General features: G+C 39.8%; 1 protein-coding gene across 1 annotated transcript in view; it reads right to left on the bottom strand.

Annotated features, from left to right (window-relative positions):
* Positions 1-1169: 1169 nt before the first annotated feature.
* epyc (epiphycan) overlaps positions 1170-13044 on the bottom strand; it is a 12789-nt gene continuing 914 nt past the window's right edge. Inside the window, exons 2-10 of the mRNA XM_008315527.3 lie at positions 11050-11248; positions 5057-5231; positions 4073-4651; positions 3638-3850; positions 3128-3250; positions 2309-2467; positions 1936-2138; positions 1526-1621; positions 1170-1428 (exon numbers count right to left, since the gene is read on the bottom strand). Coding sequence (XP_008313749.1) covers positions 1258-1428; positions 1526-1621; positions 1936-2138; positions 2309-2467; positions 3128-3250; positions 3638-3850; positions 4073-4651; positions 5057-5231; positions 11050-11241 — 1911 coding nt within the window. The 5' untranslated portion in view covers positions 11242-11248 and the 3' untranslated portion in view covers positions 1170-1257. The remainder of the gene's footprint in view (positions 1429-1525; positions 1622-1935; positions 2139-2308; positions 2468-3127; positions 3251-3637; positions 3851-4072; positions 4652-5056; positions 5232-11049; positions 11249-13044) is intronic.

Genomic DNA, 13044 nt, shown 5'->3' with positions numbered 1-13044 from the left:
AGGTGTCTTCAAAAACTTTATTCACTTGTGGTTATTCCATACAAAGCACACAATAGCAAGCTTTTAGAGATTTATTCTTAACCTCTTCACAGTTCACATCAACAGAATCCTCCCACATCAAATAAAAGTCTGAATTTGTTGGACTGTAGACTCTCTGTCTTTGGTTAAGAAGGAATGTAATCTACCCACTAAGGCAGCTCATAAAAAAAAAACCTTCAGAATAATATATTTTATATTACAGTACAGACTTTACAACAAACAATCTTATTTAAAATGCTTCTTTTATTGCATTAGATATTTCTCCATCAGCCTCCATTAAGCTCCAGCTTCAATAAGTCTATTATAGTAAATATATTTCCAAATGTGTTAGTTTTTTCAATATTGTTTTTGAATTACTTTTTTATACAAAACAATCACATTTTTATATTAGTTTAAAACCAGTTTTCTTCCCAATAACAAGAAGAAGTGAACAATGTTTTAGCGGCTTTTTAATAAAGTAAATGACTGGATTTTGGCCACAGTTTTTTTTTTTTTTCATGTCAAGTTGTGTGGAACCTTTTGTGTTTTGGCAACAGTTCCTTTGGGTATGTGTGTGTGTGTGTGTGTGTCTGTGTGTGATTTGGTGAAAATATACATTACTGTCTCCCAGATTCGGGTCTGCAGCCTGGCCTGAACATATGCAGTGCTGTGCAAAGGTCGGATCTTTGTGGACAGTAGATGGCACTCTTGGGTCGCTTTGGGTCTTTAAAACCTTTGCACAGTACTGTGGAATTTAGTTAGCTTAATTGTTAGCTGCATGGTAAACATGGTTTCTGGGACATTAAGCTGTGTTGATTCTTTATATTTACCATTAAATATACGTCGCCTGCATTTGTCAAAACCAAGGTATTCGGCTTATGTTTACTCATGTTTTGCTTCGTGTATTTTTCGGCTGCAGGAGCCTATCTGAGAAACAACTTACAGTTTGAGTTTTGTGTCATATCCATCAGAGAAGTCAGAGCAGACGAACAGCAAGGACAAACAGTAGAGCATGTGTCTGGACTGGATTATTCAAGGTTTAACCTGAAGTACACACAAGCAGCATGATGGACAGTTACAAAGTTTGCTGTGGCATTTGATTACAGGTGTTTGTGTGTTTGTGTCGTGGCATTTGATTACAGGTGTTTGTGTGATTTGTGTGATGTAGTGTGTCAATATGTACAAAAGTGTGTGGTTGCATTTGTGTAAGACTCTGTGTGTGTGTGTTTGTGTGTGTGGTTAAATAAGATTCCCAATAGGTATGCGGGGCAGGCAGATGTAGGCCTGCGGGGTCCTGCTGAGGTTGATGGGGTTGCCGTCTAGGCGGATGTCCTCCAGTGCATTCCTGATGTAGTTGAAGTCTTTCATGTTGCAGAACGTGTCCTCGTGCATCATTTGAATATTATTGCGCTGCAGTAACAGGAAGAAGTAATTAGAAGAAATTAATTGATTGAAGAACAAAGACAATGTCATGATTTGTTATTTACACAATCCTTTGACTTTATACCTGCAGGTGCAGTGATCGCAGACTTTCTGGCAGAGGCACAGGGATATAGTCCAGCTGGTTGTCTGTCAGGTACAGGTACTTCAGGCTAGACATATCCTGGATATGAAATGTAACGACATATGTAAGGAAAAGGAAATTGAACTACTTACTCTACAGCACACAATGAAATGTGACCTCTTTTTTTTAACCCATCACCAAAGTGAACGGTGGGCAGCTTTTTAGGCGCCCAGGGAGCAGTGTGTGGGGACGGTGCCATGCTCAATGCACCTCAGTGCTAACTTGGCAGCTGGTGGACTCAAACCTGAAACCTTCTGGACCCAAGTCCGCTTCCTTAACCACTAAGCCACCACTTCCCCTTTTAATGGACATATCCTGCATTATTAAAGGTTATTAAACGGGCATGGACATACTTTGAATGCCTCTCTGTGAATGCCTTTGCCTCCAATGTTGTTTTGGCTGGCGTCGATCAATGTCATAGTCTCTGGCAGAGGAGGCAGCTGTGAGATGTGATTTTCCCGTATCACCAGCTCCTCCAGCTCGGCTAGACCCGCAAACGCTTTTTCATCAATGCTCCTAATCTCATTGGCGGTCAAGTCGATCCTTTTAAGTTTGTCTGGAGAAAGGAGAAAAAAAAAACTTGTTCAGTCCTTTTCTGATATTGTCACACGATACTGCCATCATCAACACATAGGACACTTGCGTTTTACATTCACCTTTCTAAACCCACCCAGAACTTCCTTGGTCTTATATTCAAACATTTTCATTAAAAAAAGGCCGACATACTCATGAAAGCGAAGTCCGACTTGTTGATCTTAGTGATTCTGTTGTAGCGTGCGTAGAAATGAGTGGTGTCTTTGGGAAGAGGTGGTACGGTGTCCAGCCTTAAGTCGTCACAGTAGACTGAACCTCCGAGGCACGTGCACAGCAAGCAAGTTGGCATACCTGGTGAAAGAGAAGGCAGCGTGAGGGTTAACCGGTAGGTAAAGGTTCTGAGTCCTCCAGAATGTCTCATGCACACCCAGTAGTCCAGTAGTAGGCACCTGGACTTGCTTGAATTTCTTGAGGATACCTCTGATCCTCAAAGGTTCTGACGGACTAGTGGTAAACTCTGGACGTAACACCTGTCAATCATGTTCAGCAATGAAACTTCCTCAACATTTAACTTTTTTTTTAATTGACTTTTTAGATGAGAAAATGTTTGCAATGGTTTATGTGTCCCATTTGTTTTTAGGGGAAACTTGAGGACTGCACACAGAAAAGTAACCCAGGGTTTGATAAGTGGTTTAAGCCAGTGACAATCAACTGGTGGCCCGCAGGACAAATCTAACCCACTGTACCATACAATCCGGCCCACGGCTGGATTCCAAAATAAACATCAAATAATAATTTTAGACAAAAATGTTATTTTTCATCAGTGTTATTCTGCCTTCTGACAAATATAGTTGGTGACCCTTGGTTTAGGGCAACGGCCTCAAAAATCTTTGACACAGAATCTTTGGTGTCTCCTGACCGTCTTAAATCTAAACCCTTGTATTCAGTAAATAACCAACTTAAATCTAATGTAATCTTCCACAAAGCTAACCAAAGTGCTTTATTACTGACCTTTTGTGTCAATCACAGGCTCTTCAGGCTCATCAGGTTCACCAGGCTCTGGCAATCCTGACCCTTCTACACTCCCAGCACCCTCTTGTGGGGTTTTTGGTGTAGTCGGAAGCAGCCCATCCTCTTGTTAGAGACAAGTTAAGGTGTTAAAGAGACAAATTAGAGGAGAATGGACATGGAACAGAAAGTCTGGCAAACATTCAACCTTCTGTTTGCCGCTGTGATGAGTGATGTACAGTATATTATCAGTCTAGCACTGTTAATATATCCTGATTTTAGTTGATGGTTTTTGTTAATTGCAGGGAAATGGGCAGTTTTGAAAAAAACAAAATTAACATGAACGTTAGAGAGCACGTTGCAGGAAGTCTGCCTTGAGAAGTTGATTAGACGATCAACGAGAATGATGGACCACAAGCCTCAAATATGGGACAGGAACTAATGTGGGCCAGAGTATACTAAGATCTAAGGTCAATCCTATACATGTTCTCACACCAAGTCATAAATACTGACCTTTATCAATGTCAGGGACCAGGACTACCTCAGGCACCTCTGTGTCACCAGAGCCAGAAACACTAGGAACCCCAGAGGTTCCAGAGATGTCTATGTCTCCGGAAACCCCAGTGTCACCTGAAGCCCCTGAGATTCCTGAAGTTCCTGAAAATTCCCCAGAAGCTCTCGATGCTTCTTCAGGGACAGTGTCGGGAACGAGGGGCAGCTCCTCCTCTTGTTAGAGCCAAAGGTTGTGGGTTAAGAGAGAAGTTAGAAGTTTGGCCAGGATGAAAAGACAACATAACAAACAGAAAAACAGATATATAAAACACACAATCAACATTTAACTACAATAAAAAGGTGCAGTTAAATGGAAGTTTAGGACAGTTAATCACATAAATCACATGGACTAATATTTAGTTATTTTTTTATCCAGGAGACACTAAAGATACTAACCTCCAGATAACAAAACTACGCCAGACTCCCCGGACTCCTCAGAGTCCCCAGAAACCCCAGAGCTTCCAGAGGCTCCTGAGATCAACAGGTCTCCAGAGAACCCAGAACCGGACTGGTCCCCAGACTCTCCAGAGCCCAATGGAAGTTCAACTGCAATCTCAGAAACTCCAGAGCCAAAGTCCCCAGAGGTTCCAGACATGCCAGATACAAGAATATCCCCAGACCCTGAGATATCCCCAGATCCAAAATGATGCCCAGATCCCGAGAGATCTCCAGATCCCCAAAAGTCTCCAGAAACCCAGGATTTCCCAGATATCAAGATATCTCCAGATAACAGAAATTCTCCTGACCCTCCAGAACCCAATAGCTCTTCAGAAACTCCTGAGATGAAGACAATGTCACCAGAGCCGCCAGAACCTCCTGAAATCTCGGAACTTCCGAAAACCATCAGATCCCCTGAGCCCCCAGACCCTCCAGACCCAGAAGCCCCAGAAGCTCCAGAGGCCCCAGACCCAACGGAACCCCCAAAGTCCCCGGATACATGAAGGATGTCAATGGGCATCAGACGAAGCTCCACCTCTTGTTAGAGACAAGATTAGGTATTAATAAAAAAAACAGAATAGACTGACATGGATTAAATAGAGACAAGATTAGGTATTAATAAAAATAAAAAAACAGTATAGACTGACATGGATTAACAATCAGGCCTAAAGTTCACAATGATGATTAGGTTAAGCAGTAGTTGACAAATAGACACAGTTATTGAACACATTTAAACATCAACAAGTATTTAAATGGAAGGCATGCACACAGGCAAGATGGTTTCAAAAGATGCAGAGTTGTGAATGTTTAGGTTAATTGTGGGTAATGCTGCTTTCACCAAACCGCCAGCCCAAAGAAAATTATGTAAACCCCCCAAAATGGTGTCTGAAGAGAAGTAAAATTTATGGAAGTATGGACCTAAATGTTGGTGCTTTTTCAGACCTTTTTGTGTTTCTGGGCCCATGAGAACCCCAGATCCCCCGGAACCCTGAGGGATGAGCTGAGGTTTCAGAGGCACCTCTTCTTCTTCTTCTTCCTCTTCAGCCTCTTGTTCTTCCAATGATGCCTCAGGTACAGGGTAGTTGTAGTCAGGTGGGGCCAGTGTTCCAATCTCTATCTGAAGGGAAAAAGGCAGCAATGAGTTATAGATTTAAAATAAAAACATGATAAATTATTGTCCATTTAAAATAATTGTTGTTATGTATCAAATGTGACATTTTGTGACAGGAAATGAATTGTTTTCGTGAAAAAAAAAAATCTAAAAGGTCTGGTTGGGTTTTCTTAGTACAACCATTGTCTTTTACCTTGTGGCCAAGTTAAAACTCAACTAAATTACAGCAGAAAGGGTAAACACAATATCATAAGAATCGCCTAAATTAATCTAATGACTAAATTTCAATTGAGAACTAAATTACCTCAACGATTTAATTTCATTTTTAAAGGTATTCTTATGCACTACTTAGTTGAAGAAAAGAAAAAGAGGAATTAAATGAAGACGCAAAGGCCAGCATTGACTACGTTAGCATTGTTAGCGAAAGTTTCCTAAAACACCTGAAAACCCCCCACCACTACTTAACAAACTTAACCAGATATAAAGTACTAAATAAAACACTTTAATAACAACTTTACAACACCAACATTGCGGTTATTTTTAAAAACGGTTTTAATTCAGAATAATCAACGACACTTCCTGAAAGTCCCTTATGTCCATCACTAGATGGCAGCAAAATATTTGGTTTAAAGTACAATAGAAGAGGCAAACGCGCTAAAGGCTCCGAGCCGAGTGCTTTGGAGTACTAACACACAAAACGTGTTGCAGTGTTTTATTTATTTATTTAGTATCTGCAACACTAGGAATAAACCAGAAACCCCGAAACCCATAAAATACACGCACAGCTCAACACTTGGCAGAGATTTAAAGATAAAACTTGTCACTTGTAGGAGACAACATGTTTTAGTGATTAAACTTTATAGAATGATAACAGCTGTCTGAGAACGTTTGACTTCTCGTGGTAAATAATGATATCAGAACATCCTCATACTGGTAGTAAACTGTCTTTTTAACAAAGATCTGGCCACATATTTCTCCCAGGCACTAAATGTGTCTAAATGTAAATATATGTTAAAAACGTAAGGCAAAACAGATTTTGTTCATTCATCAGCCAAGCTATTGGGTTTTATAGTGGGTTAAAAACAATCAAAAGACAACATTCACAGCCCAGCTAAGATTTACAGATTACACTACAGCTGGTTCTTTAGTGAAAAGACTCCGTCTTTCACCGTCTGCTGCTGTGATTGCATTTACAGTAAAGGCGCTTTTTTTTTTGCAGTTCCCTCATTGTCCAGACGAGGGCGATGAGCCCCTACGCACCAGCCCAGGTAGTACCTGACAGTCTCTCACACCCAAACAGACTGAGTCAATCCTCTGAAAAGGGAATGGTCCTTGTGGAACCAAGACACACATGGTAGCTGCAATATTCACCAATATTTGAGTCTATGCAGCTGCGTTCAACACAAGTGATCAGATACCATAAAGCCAAGTGGTAAAAAATACAAGTATGCACCAAAAAGAAATTAACATTAACTTAGCAACACCTCGATGATATTTTAGCATTGAATCGGAAATTTAAAAGCTCGGCAGAGACACAGTTTACAACACAACAAGGAAGGCCTTTAAAAAGTCCAGTATGGACTTTTTAAAGCCCCCCCCCACACACACACTTCCCCCCTTTCGCTTAAAGCAAACATTAGCAACTGAGGGAAAAGAAGAGGTGAAAGGCTAGCCACCAAAAAAACATACAGAAAAAATCTGGAAAGAGCATGGAAATACAGAGAGCAGGGAAGAGATGCTGGCTGTTAGCATAACCCTAAATGCTAATTATGCTATTGCTATATACTGTACCGGAGTGGTCAAAGAAATAGCTCCGTGCCCGTAAGAGAGGCCGCTCAGTACTCAGTAGAAACCAGTGCAATACTGTATACTAATATATAAAACAGATTTGTCCTATAGTATTTTCTAGTTTTGATTGCCACTTCAAGCCATTCACACTACTACTTATATACTTATTCACACTGTATATATTTTTCTATTACATATTGTTCACGCTAGTTCAGGTGTCATCATTTCCAAGAACACATTAGCATTTTATTCATAGCCACATTAGCATGCTATCATGCTATTAGCTATAGTGGCTACATTAGCTTTTGGTGGTTTACAGCAGCTGGTACCATAGTTGGAGATGTGGCCACCTGTAAAGTGTATAGAATATAACTGTTACCTGGTTTATTATGCTAGCACTAAAGTCGTGTCTTGTTGACCGCTCAATTCCCTGACACTGCACTTTTGGTTTGACTTCAATTGCAGTTAAGTTGATGGAAGATGACCGCAGCCACCAGGGGGCGACTTTGCTCGTTGCTTAAAGATAGCATTATAAGGGGGCGACTTTGCTCGTTGCTTAAAGAAAGCAATATAAGGTTTCAGGGGAGACTTATGTAAAAGAAAACGAGCTTTTAAAGTCTTGCCTGTCATTTAATCATTGTAAATTATGCTTCCATTTAATGGAAATTGCATGATAAAATACAATGAAAAGTGAGCTAGCTGTAATTCAAAGCTAACATTTTTGTAAACACATCACAACATTTTATTAACATATTTAACGATATTTTTAAAAAAATTAACATTCACTAAACACATCACAACATTTTATTAACATTTTTAACGATATTTAAAAAAAGAAATTTAAAATTCATGAGCACATACTTTTTAAAAATTCTCCCACCATTAATAAAATAGGGTACATTATTAAAGAACCTATTTCCCAGCATGTTTGTCTTCCATAGCTCAATACTTGGAAGTACTCACTGTCATGGGGCTAAGGTGTACTCACTTGTCCATCACGTGGTCTCGTATAGAGAAATATAATCATTCACACAGACATTCACACCATTCATTTTAGAGTGAATCATTTATTTAATCCTGAGTTGAACAAGTGATCTTTATGCTGCAAGGCAAGAGATCGAGCCACCAGTCCACCATGTCGCCCACAGGCATTTCAATGTCGTAGAAAGACCTCGAAAAGAAGCCTCAATAAATCTAAAGTTACTGTTTAAAGCATTGGAGGATCTTTTTTTAAATCTATTTGTTTTCACAGCATTGTAAATGAGCCTTGTAGCATTGTAAAAAAAAAAAAAACTTCAGGGGGAGAGGAGACAAAGAAGCTGACGAAGAGCTGGAGGTGAAAAGCTAAGACTCAGCATTCCAGGGGCAGGGAGCGCATCACCACTTCATTTCTCAAGTGACGCCTGATGTGTGAATGAATCTTCGTCCTCCTGAAGCAGCAGAGTCTGTGGGTTTTTCTTTTTCTCATATTTGACTGTGTCACCGACCAAAGCCCCAGTGTTGACGCTGCACGGACCCTCAGACGAGGAAAAAGATAATTGTTTCTCATTCTCCCGCTTCCACAAACTGCCGCCAAAACCAGCTACACCGTGTCGTGTTACATCCAGACTGAGTGGAAAGAGAGACGTCTTATCATCCACTCTGAGACACATGACAACTTTCCCACACTGAGCACCGTCCTGCGCCACAGCCACAGTAAACGTGTGCATGCTACCATTTAAATGAAGACAAGGGGCCCCGATCTTATCTGCCGAAGCTGCACAGGATTGTGGGAGAGATAAGAGCGGTGGCAGGAGAACACACAGCCCCGCATCAGGTTTAAGTTAAGGCACTGGCTCAGGGAGAGAAAGGCTGACAGTTCCTACGTGGACGGAGCCAAAGTTCTCTCTGACCCAATTTTCTTCTTACGGAGCATTCTAAAAGGGGAACATGAAATTAGACTCAATCAGTTCGGCTGATGTTTCACCACATCACACTCCATCAGAGCTTATTAAAGAGCACATTTTTGGATCCGGAGTTGGTTTTTCAAAATGTTTTCTCTAAAAGTTGCTGTGCAGAGAAGAACGTTGATCTGAATGAACCAAAGCAGGGTCAGAACTTTAGTGAGAACTCTGGAAAAATTGGTTAAAATAAAAGTGAAAATTTTAGAGGAAGATTTGAGTTATCACAAAATACACTATTATAGTTAAAGTTTTGCTTTTTTTGCCCCTAACTTGCGGATGCTTTCTTGCTCAGCTACATTTCTCGTTAGGCTAAATATAACTTTTCTACTCTTGGTGAACTGTTAGCTATGTCCGATGCACATTTTGGCTAGCAGTTATTTTATTTATTTTAGGCAACATTAGAATAATATAGTTCGGCTAACCTTAAGCACAAATATATGAGCTAAATTAATTTGCAAAAAAATTTGCAATAAAAAAAAATGCATCGAATAATATAGTTCGGCTAACCTTAAGCTTTGTCTTTGCCATTTAAATAAAATAATAAAAATATGAATTTTAATATAATTCTTAGCAGTTCTGTCGAATCTACAGTTAGCTTTAGGCTATCTTTTAGGCTTTAGGCTATCTTTTAACTATAGGGGGCACAAATATATGAGCTAAATAAATTTGCACAAAATTTTCAATAAAAAAAAATGCATAAAATTGAACATCCGAAGAAAGGATCACACACACTCAAAAAAAAAAAACACATTTATTTAATCAACTCGTCCACTTTATGTTTAAGTTCAAATAGCTGGTAGCGTCTGAGTCAGTAATCCTCTCTACACTCACAGAAAAACGTTCTCTGTGTGCAGATGGATTCGGTTTCAGTATTTCAATATTCGTCACTGAATATTGTCCAGGTGAATGCGAAATTGGCCGCGATCTTGGCTTAGACTAAACACTTCACCCTGTTTCCAAAATAGTTCTGGTTGGTAGCTTGTTTTCCTGCCTGGTGAACCTAGTGACCTAAAACAGAGCAGGCTGCCAATATTACAGCATGACAGGCTGTTGAACCTGAAAAGGATTATTTAGGATTTACGTAAAAGGCTGCATCTACGTTTGTGTACAGACTGTGTTGAGTGTCGGTGTGACCAGTTTCAGTTTTCTTGTTACTCAGTTCATTCCCATTCATAAATTCCCAGAAATGTTATTCTACGCTATACATTTAAGCAAAGCAACTAAACGTCAAAGTATAATCCAAGAAAAGTTAGCTAAACAGACAGCTTAAAAATATTAGCGAAGAAGCAAATGTAAAAGAAGTACGCTAAAAGATATTTACACAAAGAAATAGCCACAAGTTCGAAAGAAACGAAAACGAAAGAATCTAAGAGAAAAAAAAAATCAGTGTCTAACTCTACCCAAGAGCCACAACTAGTCCTGGAACCAGACATTGGACATAACCTGGTAAATGCAGCACTTTTGCAAATAAATCTCAAAAAATCTCAAAACCTTTGAAAACACCTTTGTCTGCCACAAACACAGCTGCCATTCAAAAGTTTACCAAGGACACATTGGCATGTAAATTAGCAAGTTGATACCAGAGATGTCAAACTCATTTTGGTTCACGGGCCAGATTCAACCCAATTAGATGTCAAGTGGGCCGGACCAGTACGATCATAATGTAATTAACCAAGAATCACATTGAGTCCATGTTTTTCCTCATTTGTTTTCATGCAAAGAATTACAAGTATATTTGATATTTATTTTTGTTTATGCATATTTAATTAAATATAATTATACAAAAACAATACCCTGAACATGTGTATATGTGTTTGTCTATTTTTTTTAAAGCAACAAGCGGGCCGTATTGAACAACCTAGCGGGCCAGTTCTGGCCCCCGGGCTATATGTTTGACACCCCTGGTTTAAACTTTTTAAGATAAAAGGGACAACCTTAGCTTCCTATCCCTGATAGTGACTCCCTGATTGACTTCCTTATTTAAAAAAAACCCCAAAACAACCATCATCAACCAACAGCCACTACTGTAAACCATAGATACTAAATGAAAAATCAAACCCCAAAACTGGTCTGGGATCTGTACATGTTCTTACCTGAGGGTCATCGATGGTCAGCTCGGCCTCATAGTCGTAGTTATCATGGTTCTCCAAATTGATATTATCCGGTTCAACGTCGTAGTTGGCATCATCGTAAGAATCCAAATCCACTTGTCGAGAAAATCGAGGACTGGCCACCACCGCTTTGAGGACCAAGAGTCCCAACACAAACCGCACGAATGTCCTCATCGTCCACCTGGACACAGAGAAAGAACTGTTATTTGTCAAAATACTTTAACTGAGCTTGACCAAACAATAACCCAGTTTGCGCAAAAATACTGAAGTATCTTAAAGATAAATGATTATTTTAAAACTTTAGAAGAAAACAAAATGCTGTCAACAGAGTTAGCTGAATGCTAGCCCAAAGAAATGGGCTGGGATAAGACAATTTGAACATTAAAACATTTTTATCTTAAAAGTTCTTGAAAAGAGCTCGAGTTTGACCTGGGTAATGTTATACACAGGTGATCTCTGTAGTTAACGTGCACACACAGTCGTGTCTTTATCATTCAGGGCTTCATAATCAGACTATGACACGAGCAGCTCTTCATCACTGCACTAGTACACTATACTACAGCAGTACTACAGAGCTGGTACTGTGACTTTGGTCACATCATGAAGGTCAATCATTTCATTACTGAGGTGCAGACAGATCTCCAGACCTTCTCTCTACACCTTTGAGCTAACTACAAGCTATGTCTGACCAAACGTTTAAACCTGACTTTAAGTTACATGACCAAACGTTTAAACCTGACTTTAAGATGCAAATTTTTAAATTTTTTATTTTAGTTACGGTCATTTTAACTATAGTTATCCTTTTAAAATATATAATATTTCTATGCTAATCTTTAACTGGGCTAACCCTTAGCTACCACCGTGTCATTCTTAAAGCAATGGTATTCCATTGTTTTTACCTTGATATGTTTGATGGGAGTTTGAATATTGCTGCAAAATGATTCTCGACTCGATCAAGGTATGTTATCAAGGAATGTCTTTGTTGCTAGCTTTTAGCCTTTTTTGTACTTATTAAATGTAGCGTCCTTAAATTGAATAATGTTTGTCATCTGTAATGACAATGAATGACGTTTGACAAAGGTCAAAAACAAGCGTGTGATATATTCTAGGATCACTCCACTCTTCTCAGACCTGGTTAGCCTAAAAACTAAGCCTTTTGTGGGACTGAAGGGAGTCCCAGTTGTGAAGTGTTGTTAACAGCAGGTGTAGTCACATCACTGAATCCATTAGGCCTGGGCAGAGAAAGGGAGAGCAGGGCAGAGGAGAAGAGAAGAAGTGGACAACATGCTGGTCCTCAGGGTTAGATGGAGAGATTGAGGAATGCCTCAGTCTGCCTGACTCAGGGAGAGAGAGAGAGAGGGAGAGAGAGTTTTTTTTTAAAGCTAACCCCTTGGCCTTTACAGAGGGTCTTTATGAGGCCCAGTCGCTGCATGTCTCAGCACTCAAACTCCAAATTCCACCGAGGTTTGTGGACAGGATGGTAGTGAGTTAGTGCTGCAAGGAAAAGCTTCATTCAGTGCAGTTGAAGGCACACACTGATACACACACACACACACACACACTGACAAACATATATACACACACTTGGAAAGACAAATCCTCTAACAGATAAACCCTCTGTCTCTGACACGCCTTTATTTTTAGGGGACGGGAAACGTAAGAAAGTTGAGCTGTTCAAAGATCACAGATCAGATCTTTTTTTAAAAGCACCTTTGTGCTGTTCGCATCTTTAAATCTTTGGATGTTACACACATTAAAATGGTCATATTTGACTTGGTCATCTTTGGACTTTGTGCACCTGGCTGAAAATATGCCACAGCTGCACACAGGCCTCCCAACTGAAGCCACTTTCTGTCAGAAGGCAGTGGAATCCAGCATGGCTACAGTCAAAGGAGGACTATGCCAAAGACAGAGGTGTGCTTTTATACAGACTGTCACAGTGCTGTGCTGTGTGTATGAGCGTAGCCTCCGGACTAA

Source organism: Cynoglossus semilaevis, chromosome 8 (genome assembly GCF_000523025.1).
Source record: "Cynoglossus semilaevis isolate Cse_v1.0 chromosome 8, Cse_v1.0, whole genome shotgun sequence".
NCBI lineage: Eukaryota > Metazoa > Chordata > Actinopteri > Pleuronectiformes > Cynoglossidae > Cynoglossus > Cynoglossus semilaevis.
This window is presented reverse-complemented; position numbering and strand designations above follow the sequence as displayed.